The sequence below is a fragment of the Aquarana catesbeiana genome, linkage group LG13 (genome assembly GCF_042186555.1).
Source record: "Aquarana catesbeiana isolate 2022-GZ linkage group LG13, ASM4218655v1, whole genome shotgun sequence".
Classification (NCBI taxonomy): Eukaryota; Metazoa; Chordata; class Amphibia; order Anura; family Ranidae; genus Aquarana; species Aquarana catesbeiana.
This window is the reverse complement of record NC_133336.1, coordinates 122,679,670-122,707,311: the sequence shown is the minus strand read 5'-3', so window position 1 is coordinate 122,707,311 and position 27,642 is coordinate 122,679,670. Positions and strand designations below refer to the sequence as shown.

Sequence of the window (27,642 nt, the reverse complement as noted above, 5' to 3'; positions counted from 1 at the left end):
TTTTATATTTTGACACAAGTTGCGGGAAAAGACATTTTTTTTTTTTTTTTGCACAAAGTTGTCACTAAATGATATATTGCTCAAACATGCCATGGGCATATGTGAAATTACACCCCAAAATACATTCTGTTGCTTCTCCTGAGTATGGGGATACCACATGTGTGAGACTTTTTGGGAGCCTAGCCACGTAAGGGACCCCGAAAAACAATCACCGCCTTCAGGCTTTCTAAGGGTGTAAATTTTTGATTTCACTCCTCACTGCCTATCACAGTTTCGGAGGCCATGGAATGCCCAGATAGCACAAACCCCCCTCAAATGACCCCATTTTGGAAAGTAGACACCCCCAGCTATTTGCTGAGATGTATGGTAAGTATTTTGCAGATCTCGCTTTTTGTCACAAAGTTTTGAAAATTGAAAAAAGAAAAAAAATGTTTTTTTCTTTTCTTTCTTCATTTTCAAAAGCAAATGAGAGCTGCAAAATACTCACCATGCCTCTCAGCAAATAGCTTGGGGTGTCTACTTTCCAAAATGGGGTCATTTGGGGGGGTTTGTGCTATCCGGGCATTTTATGGCCTTCAAAACTGTGATAGGTAGTGAGGAGTGAAATCAAAATTTTACGCCCTTAGAAATCCTGAAGGTGGTGCTTGGTTTTCGGGCCCCGTATGCGGCTAGGCTCCCAAAAAGTTCCACATATGTGATATCCCCGTACTCGGGAGAAGCAGCAGAATGTATTTTGGGGTGCAATTCCACATATAACCATGGCATGTGTTAGCAATATATCATTTAGTGACAACTTTTTTTTTTTTGTCATTTTTCAATCACATGGGACAAAACAAAAATATTCAATGGGCTCAACATGCCTCTCAGCAATCTCCTTGGGGTGTCTACTTTCCAAAATGGGGTCATTTGGGGCGGTTTGTACTGCCCTGTCATTTTAGCACCTCAAGAAATGAGATAGGCAGTCATAAACTAAAAGCTGCGTAAATTCCAGAAAATGTACCCTAGTTTGTAGACGCTATAACTTTTGCGCAAACCAATAAATATATGCTTATTGACAAGTTTTTTTTTTTAACTTTCCCGTTTATATCGCAAAAAATAAAAATCGCAGAGGCAATCAAATACCATAAAAAGAAAGCTATATTTGTGGAAAGAAAAAGACGCAAATTTTGATTTGATCGCGCAATTACCAGTTAAAGCGACGCAGTGCCAAATTGTAAAAAGTCCTCTGGTCTTTAGGCAGCCAAATGGTGCGGGGCTGAAGTGGTTAAGCAATGGCAGCTGGTGGTAATTTTTTTTTGGGGGGGGGGCAAGCAGTATGCCATTAATATTCATTCACTATTCTAACACACCTGGGTGTGCTCCGAGCTCAATGCTCTGCGTCCGGAGCCCATCCTATTTTGAAGCCTATTAGTGCCTCTGGGTCTAATCAGGTGCTTAAAAAAAAATTATTCAAGCGCCCGGCATCTTGAAATAGACGGGCCGCCCCTGCATTTAAGGATGGGTAAATTATTACAAACGTGCATTCACTTGTTACTTTTATATCTATCACAAATTCAGCTTTAAAAATAGTAGCGTTGTTCGTATACATAGCCTTTTCTAAGATTATAACTGCCAATAAAAGAATACTTCTACTGACTAGCTTGCTTTGTGATTCATTTATTAAGATGTCTTGAATAAGAATGCCTGCATTGCCACAACCAATTCTTTGAAAACCTCTTGAACAAATGTGTGATGCTGCAAAGTACATTCTAATTATAAAAGAAAATTATATTTTCTTTTCAGAAGGAAATTCATCCATATTACAATTTGACTGTAAGAGTGCTAAGAGCCCAAAATATACATGGCGCAGACATGTGTAAGTAATGTTTCTTTTCTTTATATGTTCACTAACACTACCTAGAATGATAACACTGAACAAACACTTTCTCTTTTCTTTAATTTCTATGTAAGTTTGTACTTTGAAGCAACCTTGTCACTATAGAATGTAGACAAAAGCATATTTGTATAAAAATTCAGTATATATTTAAATTGATTGTAAACTATCATCTTGAAAAACAACCGATTCAGTTTAAAATAGCAATGAAATGCAAAACATTTTTGTATAGATCTAAAAAAAACATTATAAATACCTTCCCCCCGCCCCCTTTTTTGTAAGTGATCACATTGCCTCTGTTCTTAGCTGCATAAGAGTTTGGGGGGGTGAGAAGCATAGCACACTGAGCTTCCCAGTGAATGGCTGTGCAGGGGGGGGTGGCAGGACAAGTCTTATCATTGAAGGTGAGCATAGTGAGTTCCCAGTATAGCTAGAGAACGGACCACAATGTGCTCTCCTGCTTAGTGTGGCCAGTTTTTAAGAGGAAAGCAAAGGAACTAGGATTTCAGATAAAGGAAGCAACACAAAGAGAACAGGATACTTTCTCATACATTGTGCAACAGACACATATTAGGAATATGAAGTGTTGGGGTAACAAACTCTTTAAGTTTCCTGCTGGCCACACCACGGAACGCTGCTGCAGTCATCAGAAATTATCTATCGCTGTCTACACAGAAAGTGACACTTCCCAGATTGTCAGTCTCCTGGGTCCCCTGCAGCTCTCACTGGTTCCTCCTTCTGGCCTCCACATAACTACTGCAACCTGAAAGGGCACGTTCACACTACATGCAGTAACCTGTGTTTCCTCACTTGGTGAATGCAATGACACAGAAAACAATAGCTTTATATGTGTCATGTTTACACTAGAACGCTGAGTTTATATGCATTCAAGAGATGTGCATTTTATCACACAGGAATGCACCTAAATGCGTGTAAATGTGCATAAACACCACACTTCGCAACGCATGTAAAGTGAGTGTACAGTTTGTATAACAGTGTAAATTTGCTGTCTCCTCAAAATAACTCAACACACAGCCATTAATGTCTAAAACGCTGGCAACAAAAGTGAGTACACCCCTAAGTGAAAATGTCCAAATTGGGCCCAATTAGCCATTTTCCCTCCCCGGTGTCATGTGACTCATTAGGCTTAATGAACCAGGGCCACTGATCTGGGCTGGATCTAGCCTTTCTGATATGGGGGTGCAGAGGATGTGAGGTCAGCAGGGCAGTGTACAGAAGTAGGCACAGGTCAGAGGATATGGTCAGCAGCAGTGGCAGCTGGTATTTTTTTTTTTTTGGGGGGGGCAACCAGACAACCCCCCCCCGAGCGGCACACCCCCCCTGCTGTTTGCCGGTCGGTCTAGCACTTACCCCATTGTGGCTGGTGGCAGGCAGCGTGGTGCAGCGGCTCGGCTCCGAGCCCGCTCCACCATGGCGGCTTCCAGCTCCTCCCCTCCTCCTCCTAGGCATCCAATAGGATCGCCTGTCCTTTCAGCCAATCCGGTGACCAGTGTCAAAACCCGTTTCCTGATTGGCTCAGTGTTACAACAGCGAAATAATGATTCGCTGTTGTAACACACCTGGGTGGGCTCGGAGCGCACTCTCTGCGACCCAGGCCCATCCTATATTGAAGCCTATTAGAGCCTCTGGCTCTAATTGGTGCTTCAAAAAAAACAGCCCCTTCGCATTGGAATCTATTGTCCTGAAAGGGGCTGGATGCATGTGGTGGAGACAGTGATGGACGGGGGGGGGGGGGGGGGGCAGCGCTCGCGCGCCCTTAATGGACGGACTGTCTCTGGTCAGCAGTTTATAAAGCAGTGTTGTACAGGGGTTAGCAGGGAAGTATACAGGAGTAGGGGACAGGGAGTCAGCAGGGAAGTGTGCTAGGGATCAGCAGGGCAGAGGATGAGAAGTTAACAGGGGAGCGTACAAGATCAGTAGGGCAGTGTACAGAGGTTCAGCAGGGCAGAGGACAGGGAGTCAGCGGGGTGGTGTACAGGGCATCAGCAGGGCAGAGAACATGGGTCAGCTGGGTGGAGAGCAAAGGTTATCAGGGCAGAAGACAGGGGTCAGTAGGACAGGGGGTCAGCAGGGCAGTCTACAGGGGTCAGCAGGGCACAAGACAGGGGTCACAAAGGCAGAGGACAGGGATCAGCAGGGCAGAGATGAATGGCCTGAAAGGGCAGTGTACAGGGGTCAGCAGGATGGAGGACAGGGGTTAGCAGGGCAGAGGACAAGGGTCAGTATGGCAGAGAAGAGTCTGAAGGGCAGTGTACAGGGATCAGTAGGACAGAGAACAGGAGTCAACAGGACAGAGGACAGGGGTAATCAAGAAAGAGGACAGAGTTCAAAAGGGCAGTGTACAGAGTTCAGCAGGACGATCGATAGGAGTGAGCAGGACATGGTCGGCAGGGCAGAGCACAGAGGTTAACAGGGCGAATAACAGGGGTCAGCAGGATGTTGGACAGGGGTCAGCAGGGTGGAGGACATGGGGTCAGTAGGGCAGTGTACAGGAGTCTCCTCCAAGGGCTTCTTATCTCCCAGCAGCAGCAAATGTGGGTAGGGGGTGGGTAATCAAACCCTGTACAGTCTGTTCTAGTGATCGTGTGTCACCTGCTGCTTGGAGGAGAGCGCAGCACAACCCGCACCTCCTCCTGGCTCTCTCCTGTCTGCCACTGTCACTTCTCAGTGGACGTTTTTACTTTAGTTAGCCTGCCTGGGGGGCAAAACCAAAATCTAGGGGGGCAAAGCCCACCCCAGCACCCCCTAGATCCCGCTGATAAGGCAGTACCGCTCGCCCTCCTGTACTGGGCCTGGGCCCCATCAGTTTAAAAGGGGGGCCTGGGCACCTGCTGAGCAGGAGGGCTGGCTGTACTGACTCTTGTGGCTCCCCCTGCAGCTCTGCCAGCTTCTTCTCCTATTTATCCTTCCAGCTGCACTGCAGGGGGATCAGTATCTGTGCTCCCACCCCCCTGCTGCCTAGGCCCACTGTGTGCTGCCAGCTTCCTTCCTCTCCTGCCTACAGCCGCTGCGGACACATAGGAGATTGTTTTAGAATGGGGGCGGTAAATATGTCCTATTTTCCGGCCACTTCCTTTTATGAAGGAACCAATTGATACCAATTGCTTCTGTGTCCAGTCATCACTAAAGCATAGTAAACTGTGTTTACTATGCTTCCGTTTGTGAATAAACAGGAAGCCGCTTAGCACAGAGCGCTTTCCATTCATTCACTGTCCAGTGAATGTGAGGCTGCAGAGAAAGGGACTTGGGAATCTCTGTCCTCCAGTCCCTTTCTGTCTCAAATGTGGGACATCCGGAGTTAGTTTAGACTACTGTTTTTTTACCAAAACAAGGTAGTTAAAAAAATGTACAACATAAAACATTTATTCTAAAAAAAAAAAAAAGAATTTGAATTCTAAAAATCAAGACTTGTTCAAATGTGCTTTGCTCTCTGAGGCTCCATTCACACTAGCGCGTTTTTTGATGCATTTTTCATTTTGCAGAAATGCACGGGAATTTTTTAACATGGGTTCCTATGGAACATGTTCACATCAATGCTTTTTTGTTTCTCTGCATTTTTGGAAAGGGTCAGGGACTTTTTTCATGCAAAATGCAGCGTTTTGCATGTAATAGAATTCAATGGACAAGCATCAAAAACGCAAGTGCACCGTTTTTGCAGCGTTTTTGCAGCGTTTTTGATGCGTTTTTGCCGTTTTTTTTTTTTTTTTTTTTTTTTTAATTTCTTTTTATTTATTTTTTTAGACTGTAAAAAAAAACTGTAAAAAAAAAAAAAAAAAAAAACGCAAAACGCAAATCGCGGCAAAATCGCGGCAAAAACGCCGCAAAAACGCTGCTCAAAAACGTGGCAAGCATGAAAAAAAAACCTCCAAAAACGCCCAAAAGCAACATGCATAGGTGTGAATCGAGCCTGAAGAGCAGTCAGCAGTCACCTCCTGCTTTAACCCCGCACTGGCTCACCACACCCGTGTGCTTTAAACGTGGTTGAGGGGCACCTGCAGAGCAGTGCTATTCATCTGAATGGGTCTTGTTCGATGGGGGTATAATTTCCGCCATGCCTGCAAAGCATAGCATTGCGTCCGTAGCATTTTAGCAAATATATAATTTGATATTTTCAGAGGGGTTGACCCTGTCGGGTAGGTTCTAAAGGACCCCATGATTTCTAACAGCAGCCCTGATGCAAAATATATCATCCGTGGAATTCAGCTTTAAAATCATACTGCTTGGACCTTGAAGAAGGGGACATACCCCGAAAGCTTGTCCTGAAAAATTGTATGTTAGTGCAAATAAAAAAAGTATCACGGACAGTACTCAATTTTCTCTGTCACAATTGCACTAATACGGCTACAATCAAATCAAAAATCATACTGTAAAGACATTGTCATGCTTGGGTAATATAAATTAGTTTACTACAGTAATTGCCAAGGAAACCAGCAATGACACAGGGCAAAGGTTTTTTAAAATATCTTTACTTAGTGAAATTGAACATATTTACAGAAGAGTAATACATGCAATACATTCTCAAAGGCTAGCCATATAATTGTACTGGCTTTTATTGAATTGACTTTTAACCATACTCTGTTAAATACTCCACCATTAAAGCAGCTAGCACCCAGTATAAACACAGGATACCATTTATTAGTATTTTAGAAGGAACCTGGAGTACATTATCTTTACTCCCTCAGGATACTTGAAGTGACATTCCAACTTCTGGAACTTAGCTGATTACAGGATTCCATTTATAGGAAAGAATGCCCTATTTTACTGCTCATGGGTGGAGGTGTACTGTGAAGCCATGCAACCCTCCAGAACAGGGGTCAGCAACCTTTTTCCACTTAAGGGCCGGATTCATAGTATGTAAATGCATGGAGGGCCGCATTCACCTGCTAATAAATGATGATGATAACAATCCTAACACAGTAATAATAACAGTACAGGTTTACCTCACTTTAATGTGCTTCACTAATACAAAGCCAGTTCACCCTGAGGGAGTTTGTAGCTGGGGATTCGGATTTTACTGCCCTTCCTCCCCCATCCTGGCACCCAAGGGTGGCTGACACCAGCTCTGCTAGCCGGCATGGTCTGGAAAGGGGGTTCCTGCCCTTAGGGGTGATGGGGTCCCTGTCCCCAAGTGAGAAGGGGTCCCTGTCCCCAGGGGTAATGTGGTCCCTGTCCCCAGGTGAGAAAGGGTCCCTGTCCCCAGGGATGATGGGGTGCCTAATAGGGTCCCCCTATTGCTGTGTCTTCTGTACCCCTATAGCAGTGTCCCCTACACCCCCCCCCCCACTGTAGTGTCCTCTGTCCCCTATACCCCCCACTGTGGTGTTCTCTTTCCCCTGCAATCCCCACTGTAGTATCCTCCTTCCCCCACCCCACAAACACACACTGTGTAGGTAGAACTCTCCTACCTTACACAGGTGTACAGCAAGCAGAGCAGCAGATATCGATATTACAGGGCTGGAAGGGGATGGGAACTGCTCAGTTAACCTTTCGCATTAACAGGCTGGTGATTGGTTGTTAGGATTGGCCAGCAACCAATGACCTGCTGTTTAATGAAAAAGTAAACTCCAGGAGTTCCCGCCCCATCCAGCCCTGTGATACCGGCCACTCTGTGGGCCGGGTGCCTGTGAATTAATCACGGGCACTGATGGGCCGGACATTCAGTGGTGGCGGGCCAGGTACGCGGGCCTGCTCCTAGAACATATACAGTGTAATTATTCTCTATACAGAGATGGTTATTTATTTGTTTTCTTGCTCTGATGCAATGTTCAATTAGTTGCTTCGCTTTGTAACTTTAAAGTGATTGTAAAGGATCGTTTTTTTTTTTTAAATAACAAACATGTCATACTTACCTCCACTGTGCAGCTCGTTTTGCACAGAGTGACCCTGAACATGCTCTTCTGGGGTCCCCCGGCGGCTCTCGCGGCTCCTCCCCGCATCAGATAACCCCCTAGGAGGAGCGATCTCCCGAGGGGGTTACCTTGCGGAGGTGCTCCCGATTCCAGCAGTTACGTCCATAGACACGAATGCCAGACTCGGCCCCACCCCCCTGGCGCCCGCGTCATTGGATTTGATTGACAGCAGCGGGAGCCAATGGCTGCGCTGTTATCAATCCATCCAATCAGGACATGAGACGCCGGCTAGAGCTGGTGTGCTCGTCCCCGGCGCGAGAAAGAGAGGGTTCAGGTAAGTAAAACGAGGAACTAGGGGGCTGCTGCACTGCAAGAGGTTTTTCACCTCAATGCACAAAATGTATTGAGGTGAAAAACCACAAGTGTTTACAACCCCTTTAACTCATGTTTGCAAAGTAAGATTGTGTAGTAATCAGTTTAATGTACCCACACAAAACGATTATCTGCAGAGAATACTTATGCCCCGTACACACGGTCGGACTTTGTTCGGACATTCCGACAACAAAATCCTAGGATTTTTTCCGACGGATGTTGGCTCAAACTTGTCTTGCATACACACAGTCACACAAAGTTGTCGGAAAATCCGATCGTTCTAAACGCGGTGATGTAAAACACGTACGTCGGGACTATAAACGGGGCAGTGGCCAATAGCTTTCATCTCTTTATTTATTCTGAGCATGCGTGGCACTTTGTCCGTCGGATTTGTGTACACACTATCGGAATTTCCGACAACGGATTTTGTTGTCGGAAAATTTTATATCCTGCTCTCAAACTTTGTGTGTCGGAAAATCCGATGGAAAATGTGTGATGGAGCCTACACACGGTTGGAATTTCCGACAACAAGGTCCTATCACACATTTTCCGTCGGAAAATCCGACCGTGTGTACAGGGCATTAGATGTTTTTGCCAATAATCATCAAGTATATTGGCCAGAGCCAACTTTTACATCTAGTTATCTGTTGGGACATTGGGTGAGATGAAGGATGTGATCCTTCACAATTGCACTGGTAATTTTTTGCAGCTCTCAGACATTTATGTATACTGCTGTTTTAGCAATATAGGTGACCCTTACCCACCAGGGGAACTTATCCTTATCTGTCTGATTTTGGCAAATATAATTGCCCAAATTTGTTTCACAGTTCTATGGGCAGCTTTATTATGCACAGTGGTAGACCCAGACTACAAAGACCTCTACTAAAAATTAGATTTAGCTGCAAGCCTTTTTGAAGGCATGACAAGCCTCTCCCTTGGCAGGATATTCATTCCAAATTTGCATTGTGTCTATAAGTTTTTTCCTAACCACTGCTCACTATTCCTACAGCCTTTTCCCACTCTGTTTGTATTAAAGTCGTTCTAAGGGATAATTTTTTCCCTAAAATTAGGAATATGTTATTCTTACCTGCTCTGTGCAGCATAGTATTGCACAGAGCAGCCTCTTATCTTTTTTTCTGGGGTCTCCCACCAGCCCAGATAGAGCTTTAGTTTGGTGGTATTTAAATCACTACTAAGTTTTAATTTTTTTGCTAAACAAATAAAAAAAAAAAAAAAAATGGAAAAAAAAAAGTTTTCTTTGTTTCTGTTATAAAATTTTGTAAATAAGCAATTTTTATCCTTCGCTGATGTGCTCTGATGAGGCTGCACTGACGGGCACTGATGGCCACTGATGAGGAGGCACTAATATGCAGCAATGATGGGCACTGATAGGCAGTACTGATATGCAGCACTGATAGCCACTGATAGGTGGCACTGATGTTCACTGCTGGGCAGCACTGATAGGCATCACTGGTGGGCATTGGTGGTCATCGCTGATGGGGCTGCACTGATATACATTGCACTGATTATAAGCACAGACTCCTTGTTTGTCAGTGCGAGTAGAGGAATGCCAATAACTGGCACTTCCTATTTACACTGCGATCAGCTGTGATTGGACACAGCTGAACACATGGCAAAGAGCCTACGTCATAGGCTCTGTACTGTGATCAGAGACGCAATGTGTCCTAGCAACAAACCGCACCACAGATTGCCGCGCTGCATGCTTCCTCGAGCGGCATGTTGTGAAGGATGTCATATGATGTCCAGTCACAACAATTAAACCATCGCCCATCAGGCATTTTGCTACAGACCGGGCTGGATGTGGTTAAAGGAGAAGTAAGGTGGAAGCATTTTTGGCTATGCTTTTCCTATGGATCACAGGAGTGCAGTTCGTTCTGTGACCTGTTTTCAGCCGATAACGTGCTAAAGCCCACTGTCAGCTGACGTCACTCTTTAGAGTTGGGATACACCCAGATGCCTAGATCAGCAGCTGGCTCAGCCCCTCAGCTGTGCCGCTAGGTGATTAAACCAGCCGCTCCCTCCCCTTCCCAACCCAGTACTCCTGTGAACACTGGAGGAGCATATCAGAGAGCCGGTGACTCACAGTCACTGGTCTGTGCTCAGAGCGAAGGGGGGAACTGAGCGATCAGTGGTGATTGATCCCTTAGTTCTCAGTGCAGAGGTGGCGGGGGACAGATGCAGCAGCAGATCAATGCTGTATCCACCTAGGTGAGTATAAGGTTTTTTTTGTAAACCCATACTTTTCTTTTATGGAAATTAAGAGTGATATGTACCGATCTTATGAAAAGAGAGGCAAGATCTTCTAGTGAGTTGGAGTTTGGCTTCAGTTTGTTTGTTTTTTTAAATTGCCAATAACTCTAACACTCTCCTACCTGCAGACTGACAATGCTGCTGTCTACTGTGCTTCCTGTTCTCATTCATCCAGAGTTGTATATTACTAATACAGGAGGTATGTTACTGACCAGATCTCCAGGTGAAAACAGAGAAAAAAGGCTAAGACAATAAATGCAGCCACTACATTTAATGATTGGAAAGCTGCAATATAATACATTTTTGGTTTTCCATTTAATACCACTTTAAAATACAACCCACTTGCTGGTGGTCAGAAATACACCACCAATAATTTAAAGAGGACCTTCACACTTAAAAGAAGCTTCCTCTTCTTAACTCCCCCACCAAAGCCGCATCCCCGCCCCAGAATGCTTTTGCAATAAATTTATATTCAACATGTAAGCACAATTATACAATAGGTACAACAATCCAAGTATGTCATATTACATTAAGTATAATACAGAAAAGGTATTTGCCCCACTGTTTATTCTAATCTATACCCAAAATTAATACATGCATTTACATAGGTAAAGTGGGCACCACTTATTGCAGCTGAACCAGACAGGAGGTTCTTAAGAAAGTGGGTTCCTACACCTGTGTATTTTACGCTTCCTTCTCCTCTCTGTTTTTACCAATTGAGTCCCCTGTGTTTAATTTAATCTCAGTATAAATACAGCTGTTCTGTGAAGCCCTCAGAGGTTTGTTAGAGAACCTTTGTAAACAAACAGCATCATGAAGACCAAGGAACACACACCAGAGAGGTCAGGGATAAAGTTGTCGAGATGTTTAAAGCAAGGTTAGGTTATAAAAAAATATCCTTTGAACATCTCAAGGAGCACTGTTCAATCCATCATTCAGAAATAGAAAGAGTATGGCACAACTGCATACCTACATGAAAAACAACAAAAACTGGAGACCAAGCTCATCTAGAAAAAAGTCCTATAGGGCAGGTCTCGATGAGGTGGGTGGTGACCCACGTCATCGAACACTAAACCTGTTATTATAAACTTAGAAAAGAACCATTCCCTGTGTGTGGGCCAAAGGCCACCGGGTGGCAATCCTCTGAATACAAAAGCACATATATTCAAAAAAGATAGGGACAAAGGTCCCAAAAGGTATTCTTCAGAGAGGATACAGACAGTGTAAAGGACTAATTTAACTTTATTTAATTGTACAAAAACAAATAAATACTTGCAAAAATACTTGTTCTAAAATAGTGGAAAAGTTCCCAAATCCCTCCTCCAAACACATTTAATTAAAATTAAGACAAGAAGGTCTTAATGGAACACCGGTGTCCATAACAAATCCAGCTATACACATCAGTCACCCATCTCACACACACGGTTCAATCTGATTGTTGTATATTCACCGCAGATTGGCCTGGTAACTCAATAGAGACAAAAGTCACTGTGATATAGATGAGATTAGCCAGCGGTGATTTTGTATAGAGAGTTTGTGTGTTCCGCTCAGCAAGTAACTTCCACTCAAACTTGTAAGCAGCAATGCATGTGGATTTCAAAATCGCACGGATTGAAAAGCGCAGGTCATTGGTTGCTATGTAGGTATGGATCACAATTGATTAATCAGGGATAACATCTGTCAACGGATGTTCAGCAAGTAACTTCCACTCAAACTTGTAGAGCAGCAATGCATATGGATTTCAAAATCACACAGTTGAAAAACGCAGGTCATTGGTTGCTATGTAGGTATGGATCACAATTGGTTAATGAGGGATAACATCGGTCAAAGGAAACAGTAACGGTATTAAGGCAGGGGGTTAACCCAGTACAGCTCACCGTTCTGACGTCTTGATCCGTATGTCTGTATCCCCTATATTCATTCAAATGGACCAGCCACTCAGCGATAAAGACTCATAAGTCACCGGATATACTCAGTCATTGGAGATATTAGGTGGATCTTCCTTCCATTTGAAAAGACAAAATGGGTAATAGTCCTTCACAGACCTTCCTTAAAGTTGCTCCCTGTTGAGTAGTCCCGGTTCATCTTTCAAAGAATCCTATTAGTAATGCAGATGCTTGCCAAGTTGTCCTAATCACACCAACAAGTGGCTTAAGAAAAGGTTGCTGAGTGCTGGATGGTTAGTGCTGAGCCGAGATTCGGATGGGTGATCTGAGTTCGCCAGGTGGATGGACAGGTCGGTGTTCACATCACTGGAGACATGTGAGTATGTCTTACTTGCTTACATGTTTCGCTTGTAACCCAAGCTTCTTCAGAGCATGCGCAGTCAGTAAGGGTGTATCCTTAAATGTCAAAGAGACTTAATTGATTAAGTGGATGTCAAAGTTAACACCTTATTTAGACTGCGGTAAGTGAATATCTAGTCTCACCACATACATACAATAGACTTTCACCCCGTGCATTCACCTATTGCCAAGAGATTAGGTACAGAAAATCCCCCCATATAGTAGTTATTTTGGTCATGCCTTATAAGTACAGTTATAGGTTCCAATAGATTGTACTGTTGGTAAATACAAGTTCCACACACCCCTACAGAGGGAAAAGATGTTTATGAAGCGAGATAGCCACTCAGATAATTTTGATTTTGAGAAGGTCAGTTGTTACTGCTCCAAGAAAACAGACAGGTTAAGCTCATTATTTAACCCTGAAGGCTGCATGCTTCTCAGGTTAAATATCCACATCTTTTCCTTCTGGTACAGTATTTTATCGAAGTCGCCTCTTCTTGGGGGCAAATTACATTTATAAATCCCTTTACAATTAATGCCTGATGGTTTACCGCCATGAAGTTTAAGAAAATGTAAAGATAATGGACTATCGTCCTCCTTTTTAATTATACTCTGTATATGCTCACCTATTCTTATTTTAAGCTGACTCTTTGTTTTTCCCACATAATTTGAGCCACAAGGGCAGGTGAGCATATAGATAACACGCTCCGTAGAGCAGTTGATAAAGTTGTTTATTTTATAACATTTTTTACCTTCTGAATCAGCATAAGTGTCAGTTTTGTCTACATATTTGCAAATGTGGCATTTGTCAGTCAGCCAGTTACGTTTTTTAGGTCTTTGGTATTCAGAGTGTACCAACCTGTCTTTTAGGTTTGGTGCCCTTTTGGCTGTGAGGAGTGGTCTATCACCCACAAAGTTACCAAGGATTGGAGCATCCGCTAAAATGTGCCAATGTTGGTTGAGAATATTTTTAATTTGGTCCCATTGTGCTCCGTAACGGGTGATTATTCTTAGTGGAGTGGATTTCATATTTTTTTGATGATTGTTTTGGCTCGTGTTGTGGGTTTGTGCTCTATTTTTAGTCAAAAGTTCACCCCTTGCTGTCTGGAAGGCTCTCTTTTTGGCTCTTCTGATAGAGGTATGTGAGTAGCCTCTGTCACGGAACCTTTCATATAGTTCCCGTGACTCATTCTTGAAATTCTCCAAATCAGAACAGTTTTGCTTTATACGTAGAAACTGACCGATGGGAATTCCTTGTACAAGGGATTTTGGATGGTGACTAGAGGCCAACAGAAGTGTGTTGGCCGCTGTTTCCTTCCTGAAAGTTTTTGTCTTGATTCTACCCTCCTCCGCATATATGGTAAGATCCAGAAACGGCAGTTTCATCAAATCATAGGAAAGGGTAAGTCGGATGTTACGGTCATTGTCGTTAAGTTCATCAATGAAGAGAATGAGATCTTGGGGTGTGCCCCCCATACCATAAACACGTCATCGATGTACCTTAGCCACAACAAACAGTGGCTGAAGTACATCGACGAGGAATAAACGAGATGCCCCCTGCCAGAGACCCAGGTGCAAACACATAGGAGGGGGCCCAAGGGGCTCACATTGCCGTGCCTCTTATCTGTCGGTAGTTTAACCCCTAAAAATTGAAAACAGTTATGTTCAAGCATGAATTGGAGGATATCCACAATAAATTCATTTTGTGGAGCAAGTAATGGAAATTTTGTTTCCAAAAAATGATAGACAGCCCTAAGTCCCCATTGATGTGGAATGGAAGTGTATAGCGACTCCACATCTATTCCCACCAATAGGGTCTAGGGTGGGAGAGTGAAGTTCTCCAGTTTCCGAAGGACATCATGGGTGTCTTGAACAAAGGAAGGTAGGTCCTGTACTAGTTCTTTTATCAGAGTATCCACATATTTTCCCACTCTTTCTAGGGGACCTTTTATGGCCGACACGATTAGTCGCCCTGGCGGTTTAGACATGGATTTATGAAGCTTTGGGATCGTATAAAAAGTCGGGATATTGAACTCCTGCACAGTCAGATAGTCGTATTCTTTTTTTGTAACAAGTTGTTCCTCCAAAGCATATCTCAATTTACAATTCAGATCTATCACCATCTTTTCAAACTGTGCGATTTTGAAATCCATATACATTGCTACTTTACAAGTCTGAGTGGAAGTTACGTGCTGAACACCCTTTGACCGATGTTATCCTTGATTAATCAATTGTGATCCATACTTACATAGCAACCAGTGACCTGCGCTTTTCAAACTGTGCGATTTTGAAATCCATATGCATTGCTGCTCTACAAGTCTGAGTGGAAGTTATTTGCTGAACATCCTTTGACCGATGTTATTCCTGATTTAATCAAGTGTGATCCATACCTACATAGCAACCAATGACCTGCGCTTTTCAAACTGTGCGATTTTGAAATCCATATGCATTGTTGCTTTACAAGTCTGAGTGGAAGTTACTTGCTGAACATCCGTTGACAGATGTTATCCCTGATTAATCAATTGTGATCCATACCTACATAGCAACCAATGACCTGCGCTTTTAAATCTGTGCGATTTTAAAATCCACATGCATTGCTGCTTTACAAGTTTGAGTGGAAGTTACTTGCTGAGCGGAACACACGAACTCTCTATACAAAATCACCGCTGGCTAATCTCATCTATATCAGTGACTTTTGTCTCTATTGAGTTACCAGGCCAATCTGCGTTGAATATACAACAATCAGATTGAACCGTGTGTGTGAGATGGGTGACTGATGTGTATAGCTGGATTTGTTATGGACACCGGTGTTCCATTAAGACCTTCTTGTCTTAATTTTAATTAAATGTGTTTGGAGGAGGGATTTGGAAACTTTTCCACTATTTTGGACAAGTATTGTTGCAAGTATTTATTTGTTTTTGTACAATTAAATAAAGTTAAATTAGTCCTTTACACTGTCTGTATCCTCTCTGAAGAATACCTTTTGGGACCTTTGTCCCTATCTTTTTTAAATACAACTGCAAATCTACCAAGACATCAGTGTTGCCAACCTACCAGATTGAAAATTACTGACACGACACCCAAAACTTACTGGCACAGCCAAGTTCTTACTGGCATTTCCAACAGTTACAAAATCAGTTTTAAGTGAAAATGTCAGTATTTAGGCTACAAACAAGTACAATATGCAATTAGCAATGTGATTTAAGGTAGATATTAAGGCAAAAAAACATATTTCTTATTTTATTTTCGTTATAGTGAGTAAGACGCTCAGGGACAGTCTCTCTCCATGTCAGGTGGTCCCTCAAGTCCATTCTAGTCCAAACAGCACTGACAGTCCCACTCCCAGCTTGCCTTGCTCATGTCCTGCAGACCCATACATGAGGTTCCAGCCACTCTGCTCGGCTCCCCTGCACCATGACATCACACGACATGCTCAGGCACCACCTCCGCCAGACTCGACCCCCCCAATGGCACCGCCTGAACACACTGTAGCAGGCTCTCAGCTGCCTCTTGACTGGAACTGTGCATGTGCAGTTCCAAGTCAAGTGTCACAGCCATATTTTTAACTGGCAAACTTTTCCTGTCACTGGCATTTACTGGCAGGAGAAAAGTGCCCGTTTTTTACTGGCTGCCAGTAAAAATACTGACGGTTGGCAACACTGCCGCACACCCAAGGTCCGGCCATGCTGCTCGGCTCCCTTGCACCATGACGTCACAGGACACGCACAGGCACTGCATCCGCTAGACCCATGCCATGTGAACACACTGTAGCAGGCACTCGGGTGGTCTTGGCGGAGCGTCACAGACATATTTTTTACTAGCAACCTTTTCCTGTCACTGGCATTTACTGGCAGGAGAAAAGTGCCACTTTTTATTATTGGCTGCCAGTAAAAATACTGACGGTTAGCAACACTGCAAGTCATGGAAATAAAAAATGAGAGATGAAAAAAACTATGTTCAGCATCCCTCCCTCAGCGCACACAGAGAAAATATTGATAAAACAATAGTCAGCAGCTGCTATACTAAAATGAGATGCATCAAATATATGTCAAAGAAAAATTTGTAAAACATTAGCAGCGCTAGTGCAAAAATAGCAAATATATAAAAAATATCAATGAAATTGCTTAAGAGTCCACTTAAACAAAGTATCAAATGCTGATCCACTCAGTGAAAGTCCATTAAAAAAAGGCAGGTGAGTATAAACTAGACGATCGTGGAAGAAAATATTAGCAGCGATCCCAAGTCTCCATCACCACACCACTTTGGCCACAGCCCTGTAGGTAATCCACTTAACAGACCCTGCTGATTAACACGCTTATCAATCAAAGGGATAATCGCTGTTCACTGGACACTTCATCTGTATTTTGCTCATGGCAAGCAATAGATAAAAAAATTCCACATAGCGTAATCCAGTACAACAATAATTTATTAATTATCTCACAAAAAAAAACACTCACAATGTTTGCATAATATAAGGCCATGTAAAATCAATACTATGTCAGTCGTGCATTGCCCTCTAACCTCTCACCGCTCCCGCAGTGTTCCCGGGAAGGACAGATGAGCATAAGCCGACTCTATAGATAGCTGCGTAGCAACGTCCTCAGGGGTTCTTTACAGTAAAGGACCCTCTACGCAGTTTAAGGTTAAACTTCTTTTCTTCTAATTTTAATGAGTGGCCACGTGTCTTATTAAACTCCCTTCCGCGGAAAAGTTTTATCCCTATTGTGGGGTCACCAGTATGGTATTTGTAAATTGAAATCATATCCCCTCTCAAGTGTCTCTTCTCCAGAGAGAATAAGTTTGGTGCTCGCAACCTTTCTTCATAAGTAATATCCTCCAGTCCCTTTATTAGCTTTGTTGCCTTTCTCTGTACTCGCTCCATTTCCAGTACATCCTTCCTGAGGACTGGTGCCCAGAACCGCACAGCATACTCCAGGTGAGGCCAGACCAGAGTCTTGTAGAGTGGGAGAAATATTGCTTTATCTCTTGAGTTAATCCCCTTTTTAATGCATGCCAATATTCTGTTTGCTTTGTTAGCAGCAGCTCGGCATTGCATGCCATTGCTGAGTCTATCATCTCCTAGGATCCCCTGGTCCTTTTCCATCCTTGATTCCCACAGAGGTTCTCCCCCCCAGTGAGTAGAATGCATTATTTTACATTTTTCCACATTAAATCTCATTAACCATGTAGTTGCCCAACCCATTAATTTGTTCAGATCTTCTTGCAAGTTTTCCACATCCTGCAGAGAAGTTATTGCCCTGCTTAGCTTAGTATCGTCTGCAAATACAGAGATTGAACTGTTTACCCCATCCTCCAAGTCGTTTATGAACAAATTAAATAGGATTGGTCCCAGCACAGAACCCTGGGGGGCCCCACTACCCACCCTGACCATTCTGAGTACTTCCCATTTATCACCACCCTCTGAACTCACCCTTGTAGCCAGTTTTCAATCCATGTACTCACCCTATTGTCCATGCCAACAGACCTTACATTGTACAGTAAACGTTTATGGGGAACTGTGTCAAATGCTTTTGCAAAATCCAGATACACCACGTCTTCGGGCCTTCCTTTATCTAGATGGCAGCTCACCTCCTCATAGAAGGTTAATAGATTGGTTTGGCAAGAACGGTTCTTCATGAATCCATGCTGATTACTGCTAATGATACCTTTTTCATTACTAAAATCTTGTATATAGTCCCTAATCATCCCCTCCAAGAGCTTGCATACTATTGATGTTAGGCTAACTGATTTGTAATTTCCAGGGATGTATTTTGGCCCTTTTTTTAAATATTGGTGCTACATTGGCTTTTCTCCAATCAGCTGGTACCATTCCAGTCAGTAGACTGTCAGTAAAAATTAATTGACTGGGGGGTTGAATACAAATGCACACCACACTTTTCAGATATTTCTTTGTAAAAAATTTGGAAAACTATTTATCCTTTTCCTTCCACTTCACAATTATGTGCCACTTTGTGTTGGTCTATCATATAAAATCCCAATAAAATACATTTACGTTTTTAGTTGTAACAAATTTCAAGGGGTATGAATACTTTTTCAAAGCACTGTATATGACTAAGTGGTGCTAACCTCATCTGCATATATGCATGTATTCTTTTTTTGGCTATAGATTGGAATTAACAGTGGAACAATTACCTTTGCTGTATTATGCTATTTGTACCTATTATAATTGTGCTTATATGAATACAACTTACTTTAATAGCATATTAAATAAGGGCATTAGTCAATGCATCCCATTGGGTAATACATTTAAAAGAGCGAACGAAAGTCCTGGATGGCTTATCTCCAATGTAAAAATGCATATAAAAGCAAAGGAGAAGGCCTTCAAAAAATACAAGGTTGAGGGATCATCATCAGCATTCAGACTTTATAAAGAATGCAAGAAATGTAAGGGTGCAATAAGGACGGCTAAGATAGAACACGAAAGACACATAGCGGAGGAGAGCAAAAAAAATCCCAAGAAATTCTTTTAGTATGTGAACAGTAAAAAAGGTAGGACAGACCATATTGGCCCCATAAAGAATGAGGAAGGACATCTGGTTACAAAGGATGGGGAGATGGCGATGGTATTTAATTTATTCTTCTCCTCAGTCTTCACAAGGGAATCGAGGAGCTTCAGTAACCAAAACTGCAGTGTTTATCCTCATGACACATCAAAGGAAGCACCTCCATGGTTAACAGAGGACAGAATTAAAATTAGACTTGGGAAACTTAACATTAATAAATCACTGGGACCAGATGGCTTGCACCCGAGGGAACTTGGGGAACTCAGTCAAGTAATTGCCAGACCATTGTTCCTAATTTTTACTGACAGTCTACTGACTGGAATGGTACCAGCTTATTGGAGAAAAGCCAATGTAGCACCAATATTTAAAAAGGGCCCAAAATATATCCTCGGGAATTACAGACCAGTTGGCCTAACATCAATAGTATGTAAACTCCTGGAGGGCATGATAAGGGACTATATACAAGATTTTAGTAATGAGAACGGTATCATTATCTCTCTGCCCCTCAGCTCACCCCATCAATCTCCTCACGCATCACAGACATATCAGCCTGGATGTCAAACCACTTCCTCAAACTGAATCTATCTAAAACTGAGCTCTTAATATTTCCTCCCCCACGTGCCCCTTCCCCTGACTTATCTGTCAAGATCAATGGCACATCTATCAGTCCCAAGACCTCATGCTCTCTAGCTGCCTTGTCACCTCCTCCCATGCTCGCCTCCAGAATTTCTCTAGAGCTTCTCCCATCCTTTGGAACTCCCTACCCCAATCTGTCCGACTGTCCCCTAATCTATCCATCTTTAGATGATCCATGAAAACCCTTCTCTTTAAAGAAGCTTATCCTGCTCCTAACTAACACTGTTTAACCACTTCCCGACGGGCGTACCTGTAAGTCCCATTTGAATTCCCCGCCGTGCCATTGCGTGCGCGCCGGCGGCACACGCGCATGCCGGCCAGTAGCTCCGTGAGTCAGGTCGCGGGTTCCGCGGACTTGATCGCCGCCGGGATACCCGCGATCGCCTCACAGAGAGGAGGAACGGGGAGATGCTGATGTAAACAAGCATCTCCCCGTTCTGCCTAGTGACAGTCTCACTGATCTCTGCTCCCTGTCATCGGGAGCAGAGATCAGCAATGTGTCACAGCTAGCCCATCCCCCCTACAGTTAGAAACACTCCCTAGTACTGACTTAACCCCTCCCCGCCCTCTAATGGTTAACCCCTTCACTGCCAGTGTCATTTACACAGGAATCGGTGCATTTTTATAGCACTGATTGCTGTATAAATGACACTGGTCCCAAAAATGTGTCAAAAATGCCATAGGCTAACGCGTTTCACACTTGTCCAAGTGCTTACTCATATGAGTAAGCACTTGGACAAGTGTGAAACGCATTAGCCTATGATTTGTACACTCTGTCTATGATGTCCTGTATCTGATTTGTTCCTGATTTTAAAATAAAGAAACTTGGATTATTACTTCCTGGAGTGCGGCTGTCCAGATCTTCTCATTTGCACATAGTCTTTACTAGCATGAGCCAGCGCCTGGAACCTCTCATCTCTGGAGAGCAAGATCAGCTTTACACCTGGTGAGACCTAAACTAGTGCGGGGATAACTTTTGTATTGCATCTGGAGGATATTAGTTATGAGGAAAGGTTGCGAGAACTGAACGTATTCTCTCTGGAGAAGAGACGCTTATGAGGGGATATGATTTCAATATATAAATACCATACTGGTGACCCCACAATAGGGATAAAACTTTTTTGCAGAAGGGAGTTTAACAAGACTTGTGGCCACTAATTAAAATTAGAAGAAAAGAGGTTTAACCGTAAACTACGTAGAGGGTTCTTTACTGTAAGAGCGGCAAGGATGTGTAATTCCCTTCCACAGGCGGTGGTCTCAGCGGGGGGCATCAATAGTTTCAAGAAACTATTAGATAAGCACCTGAATGACCGCAAAATACAGGGATACACAATGTAATACTGACATATAATCACACACATAGGTTGGACTTGATGGACTTGTGTCTTTTTTCAACCTCACCTACTATGTAACTATGTAACTATGTCACTTTATTGCAAAGTATTCTTGTTATGTGGTGTGCTTACTCTGTATATTTAAAATATTAAAAAATTATATGCAGAACACATATCCCAGGAGGCATCAGCTTCCATTCAGCAGACAGAGGGGGAGGGCAGGCCAGACCTGTTGGTTCATGATCGGGGGTGGTTGCCTGAATCCAGAAGAGACAGCAGTCTCCCAATGACATCATAAAAGAAGATGCCAGTTTGGGACTCTGGTGGTGTCAATGGAGCAGCTAAATTGCAGCAGGATAATGCTGGATCTGCTGGGTGGGTATCAGAATCGAAAACAACCTATTATTGGGTAAGTGGGGATTTATGAAAAAAATTAACTGGAGGAGAACAAAGGTGAATTTTCCCTTCAATTTCAGTAAAGCTGAAATTAGGCATAGGGCTACACCAGCAATTGCATCTCTATACTATTTAGAGATTTTACCTCATTTTAAATAATCAAAAATGTTAGGAAAATATTATGGATACAGTTATGTACAATAATGTATAATCAATTAATTTTTTTATTGATCTTAAAGAAAAACAGGTTTACTACAAAAGTTATGGATGACTTAAAAAATTAGGCGATGCCCTGTATGCTCTGACTGTCCAAGCAGACTTAAACAGAACAATCCAGGGAATTCTCTCCATTTTAATCGCAAATGTTGAGTAACTGAGAACTATGGGGTTTAGAGCAAAGTAGTTTTTGGTAACTCACTGAAATAATTACAGATATATTACCAGGGTCTTAAATCTGTTGTTAAATATTTCCATTGTTATCTGTCTCCAGTGTCAGCTGCAGATTGCTATGTTCAGCTACAACTCCCCACAGCATCTTCTGTTCCTTCCCGGACAAAGGTTGTTTACAATTCCAGTGACCCTGAGTGGCATGAAAGCTTCCACTATCGTATTCATGGAGCAATAAAGGTGAGAGCTATTGAAATGGAATTCTATCTGGTATTAAAAAAATCAAAGAAGCTGGGCAGAAAATTGTCAGCTGAACAGCAGCTGCATCTAATGAAATGCATCTGCTATTCAAGTATTCCAACAGTGGCCCATGCTGGCTGTCAGAATACAATAGCTAGGAACTGCAGATTTGTCAATCTGTGCTGTACAGCGTGGAACCTGTCAGTGTATGGCCAATCACCAATCACAGTCAGATGTCTTCCTCGCTTTGATCTACTTCTTCTCTTCCCCTTTTCTTCCCCTCCTTCTTCTACCCTTCATCTACTGGCACCACAGTATGCACCCTCATGCCCTTTATTATTATTATTATTATTATTATTATTATTTAAGATACTTATATAGTGCCGTCAATTTACGTAGCGCTTTACATATACATTGTACCTTCACATCACAAATTTTATTATTACACAAAGATAACTTCAGTAAATACAAAATGCAGTTTTTAAATGATGGCTTCATTTATTAAGGCAAAAAAGCTGTCCAAACCTGCTTGGCTTTATGTGAAAAAGTAATTGCCCCCTAAACCTAATAACTGGTTGTGCCACCCTTGGTGGCAACAACTGCAATCAAGCATTTGCGATAACTGCCAATGAGTCTTTCACATTGCTGTGGAGCAATTTTGGCCTACTCTTCTTTGCAGAATTGTTTTAATTCAGCCACATTGGAGGGTTTTTCAACATGAACGGCCTGTGTAAGGTCATGATACAGCATCTCAATTGGATTTAAGTCCGGGCTTTGACTAGGCTACTCCAAAACCTAAATTTTGCTTTGTTTGAACCATTTGGAGGTGGACTTGCTGTTGTGTTTTCAGATCATTGTCCTGCTGCATAACCCAAGTGCACTTGAGTTTGAGGTCACAAACTGATGGCCAGACATTCTCCTTTAGGATTTTCTGGTAGAGCTCAGAATTCATGGTTCTATTAACCACTTCAGCCCCGGAAGGATTTACCCCCTTCCTGACCAGAGAACTTTTTACAATTTGGCACTGTGTCGTTTTAACTGCTAATTGCGCGGTCATGCAATGCTGTACCCAAACGAAATTTGCGTCCTTTTCTTCCCACAAATAGAGCTTTCTTTTGATGGTATTTGATCACCTCTGCCGTTTTTATTTTTTGCGCTATAAACGGAAAAAGACCGAACATTTTGAAAAAAAAATTATATTTTCTACTTTTTGTTATAAAAAAAATTCAATAAACTCAATTTTAGTCATACATTTAGGGCAAAATGTATTCGGCCACATGTCTTTGGTAAAAAAAATGTCAATAAGCGTATATTTATTGGTTGGCGCAAAAGTTATAGCGTCTACAAACTAGGGTACATTTTCTGGAATTTACACAGCTTTTAGTTTATGACTGCCTATGTCATTTCTTGAGGTGATAAAAAGTCAGGGCAGTACAACCCCCCCCCCCCCAAATGACCCCATTTTGGAAAGTAGACACCCCAAGGAAATTGCTGGGAGGCATGTTGAGCCCATTCAATATTATTTTTTTTTGTCCCAAGTGATTGAATAATGACAAAAAAAAAAAAAATTTACAAAAAGTTGTCACTAAATGAAATATTGCTCACACAGGCCATGGGCATATGTAGTATTGCACCTCAAAATACATTTAGCTGCTTCTCCTGAGTATGGGGATACCACATGTGTGGGACTTTTTGGGAGCCTAGCTGCATACGGGGCCCCGAAAACCAATCATCGCCTTCAGGATTTCTAAGGGCGTAAATTTTTGATTTCACTCCTCACTACCTATCACAGTTTTGAAGGCCATAAAATGCCCAGATGGCACAAACCCCCCCCAAATGACCCCATTTTGGAAAGTAGACACCCCAAGCTATTTGCTGAGAGGCATGTTGAGTCCATGGAATATTTTATATTTTGACACAAGTTGCGGGAAAATGACAATTTTTTTTTTTTTGCACAAAGTTGTCACTAAATGATATATTGCTCAAACATGCCATGGGCATATGTGAAATTGCACCCCAAAATACATTCTGCTGCTTCTCCTGAGTACGGGGATACCACATGTGTAGGACTTTTTGGGAGCCTAGCTGCATACGGGGCCCCGAAAACCAATCACCGCCTTCAGGATTTCTAAGAGTGTAAGTTTTTGATTCACTCCTCACTACCTATCACAGTTTCAAAGGCCATAAAATGCCAAGATAGCACAAACCCCCCCAAATGACCCCATTTTGGAAAGTAGACACCCCAAGCTATTTTCTGAGAGGCATGGTGAGTATTTTGCAGCTCTCATTTGTTTTTGAAAATGAAGAAAGACAAGAAAAAACATTTTGTTTTCTTTTTTCAATTTTAAAACTTTGTGACAAAAAGTGAGGTCAGCAAAATACTCACTATACCTCTCAGCAAACAGCTTGGGGTGTCTACTTTCCAAAATGGGGTCATTTGGGTGGATTTTGTGGCACCTGGGCATTCCATGGCCTCCGAAACTGTGATAGGCAGTGATGAGTGAAATCAAAAATTTACGCCCTTAGAAACCCTGAAGGCGGTGCTTGGTTTTCGGGGTCCCGTAAGCGGCTAGGCTCCCAAAAAGTCTCACACATGTGGTATCCCCATACTCAGGAGAAGCAACAGAATGTATTTTGGGGTGTAATTTCACTTATTCCCATGGCATGTTTGAGCAATATATCATTTAGTAACAACTTTGTGCAAAAAAAAAAATTGGTCTTTTTCCCGCAACTTGTGTCACAATATAAAATATTCCATGGACTCGACATGCCTCTCAGCAAATAGCTTGGGGTGTATACTTCCCAAAATGGGGTCATTTGGGGGGGGGTTTGAACTGTCCTGGCATTTTATGCAAAACATTTAGAAGCTTATGTCACACATCACCCACTCTTCTAACCACTTGAAGACGAAGCCCTTTCTGACACTTTTTGTTTACATGAAAAAATTATTTTTTTTTGCAAGAAAATTACTTTGAACCCCCAAACATATTTTTTTTTTTAAAGCAAATGCCCTACAGATTAAATGGTGGGTGTTTCATTTTTTTTTTCACACAGTATTTGCGCAGCGATTTTTCAAACCATTTTTTGGGGAAAAAACACACTTTTTAAAATTTTAATGCACTAAAACACACTATATTGCCCAAATGTTTGATGAAATAAAAAAGATGATCTTAGGCTGAGTACATGGATACCAAACATGACATGCTTTAAAATTGCGCACAAACGTGCAGTGGCGAAAAACTAAATACATTTTTAAAAGCCTTTAAAAGCCTTTACAGGTTACCACTTTAGATTTACAGAGGGGGTCTACTGCTAAAATTACTGCCCTCGATCTGACCTTCGCAGTGATACCTCACATGCATGGTGCAATTGCTGTTTACATTTGACGCCAGACCGACGCTTGCGTTCGCCTTTGCGTGAGAGCAGGGGGCGACAGGGGTGCTTTTTTATTTTTTATTTTTTTCTTTATTATTTTTTTGCTATCTTATTTTGAAACTGTTCCTTTCATTTTTTTTTAATCATTTTTATTGTTATCTCAAGGAATGTAAATATCCCCTATGATAGCAATAGGTAGTGACAGGTACTCTTTTTTGAAAAAATTGGGGTCTATTAGACCCTAGATCTCTCCTCTGCCCTCAAAGCATCTGACCACACCAAGATCGGTGTGATAAAATGCCTTCCCAATTTCCCAATGGCGCTGTTTACATCCGGCGAAATCTAAGTAATGAAATGCTTGTAGCTTCCGGTTTCTTAGGCCATAGAGATGTTTGGAGCCACTCTGGTCTCTGATCAGCCCTATGGTCAGCTGGCTGAATCACCGGCTGCATTTTCCTGTTGGGAACCTGAAAAGCAGTCTAGAGGCTAATTAGCTGCTAGGATTGCTTTTACATGAAAGCCGACCGCTGGCTGAAAAGAATGATACCAAGATGATACCTAAACCTGCAGGCATCATTCTGGTATACCCACTCAAAGTCCAGCAACATACCAGTACGTTGCTGGTCCTTGTTGGGCATATATTGCAATCTTTTTTTTTTTAATGCAGCCTGTGGGCTGAACGAAAAAAAGAGATTGATCGGTGGGTATGCCCACCATTAGAATACCTCCCTTCGTCCACCCACTTCTAATGATGGGCATACATGCACCATTTATATATGCCGAAGCATGGGGGCATCTGCCCCAAAAGTTAGGAGCAAATTGCTCCTCCGCCCCTGCTGCCCCCATGCTTTGGCATATATCACCTCCGCTGGAGTCACGGCTTTATATATCGTGGGAGCAAACGCTGTTGCTGTCAAGATAAATAAATCCGCGCTGCAGCTGAATGGCGTACCTGAAGACAAAAAAAGGTTAACAATAAAACACAGTAAACAGTAAAGTATAAAAAATTGCATACCTGAAAAGCAAACATGATAAAACATAATAAGAATAAAACATTGCAGAATAGAATAAATAAAAATAAATAAAAAAATAAAAAAAATAAAAAATAAAAAAGAGCAGAACAATAGAGAGAGAATAGAGAGAGAGAGAACAATAAAACGACAACTATTTTTTTTTTTTATTTTATATATTTTTTTGTGTTTTTGTTTTTTTTTTTTTTTTTACACTTTTTTTTGTAACTGTAACTTTTATAACTGTAACCGGTTCCAGGTTCGGGTCTCTCAAAATGCAATGGCATCTTGGGAGACCCTGTGAAAGTGTGCCTAGTCTGTGCAATGCTGTACCCTACGCTAATACTCAACTAGTGTATGGTAGCGTTCAAAATATTCACCAATGCAAAGACCAGGATTGTCAGGACAGGAGGGACAATAATAGCGGGTGTCACGCCTATATCCGCGCTTGCTGCAGACACAGCATCTTTTTTGGGGGGGTTCGCTGGGTAGGGGTACTTGGGAGGACATAAAAATGCCTCTCATGCAGCCGACTGCATTTGGTTGGGGATGTGAATGGGGGAAGCACGGGTGCTGCAGAAGTGGTGGGTTCCCAATTAGGATTGACAAATGCAGCAGGAAGGGCATTATGGGCACGACGGGCCTGTTTGTCTTCTTCTTGGTGTCAGTGGGACACTACTTGTGCTTGCCACCTCACAAGCTTGAACTGCACTTATGGGACTCGCCACGTCACCAAGTGTTACTGCAGTGCTGGTTTGACTACGACCGGAGTGTACTAGGCCACTGGTGCTTGCCAGTTCACCAAAACGCTACCAAAAAAACTGTTAGCGATCGCAGGGATCAGGCCTGACTCTGCGAACGCTGCAGTTATGTGTTTAGTGTTTTGTAAGTGACAGTGATCGATCAATACTGCACTTGGGTGGGCTGGGCTGGGCAGAGGGGCAAAAAGCAGGTGCTAACAGGTATCTGGTCTGATCCCGCTAACACTGCGTTTTTGGGAACCCTAAACTGCTGGGGACACTAGTATAGATCTGATCTGATCAGATATTGATCCGTTCAGATACTATAC

At 42.5% G+C, this 27,642-nt stretch overlaps 1 protein-coding gene across 2 annotated transcripts in view; it reads left to right on the top strand.

Moving 5' to 3' along the window:
- PLA2G4F (phospholipase A2 group IVF) overlaps window positions 1–27,642 on the top strand; it is a 145,367-nt gene that overhangs the window by 15,320 nt on the left and 102,405 nt on the right. The window contains exons 2-3 of one of the 2 annotated variants that reach the window (XM_073609670.1): window positions 1,786–1,855; window positions 22,052–22,188. In XM_073609670.1, coding sequence (XP_073465771.1) covers window positions 1,786–1,855; window positions 22,052–22,188 — 207 coding nt within the window. Of the gene's footprint in view, window positions 1–1,782; window positions 1,856–22,051; window positions 22,189–27,642 lie in introns of both variants that reach the window. The other variant, XM_073609669.1, reaches the window with a different exon arrangement.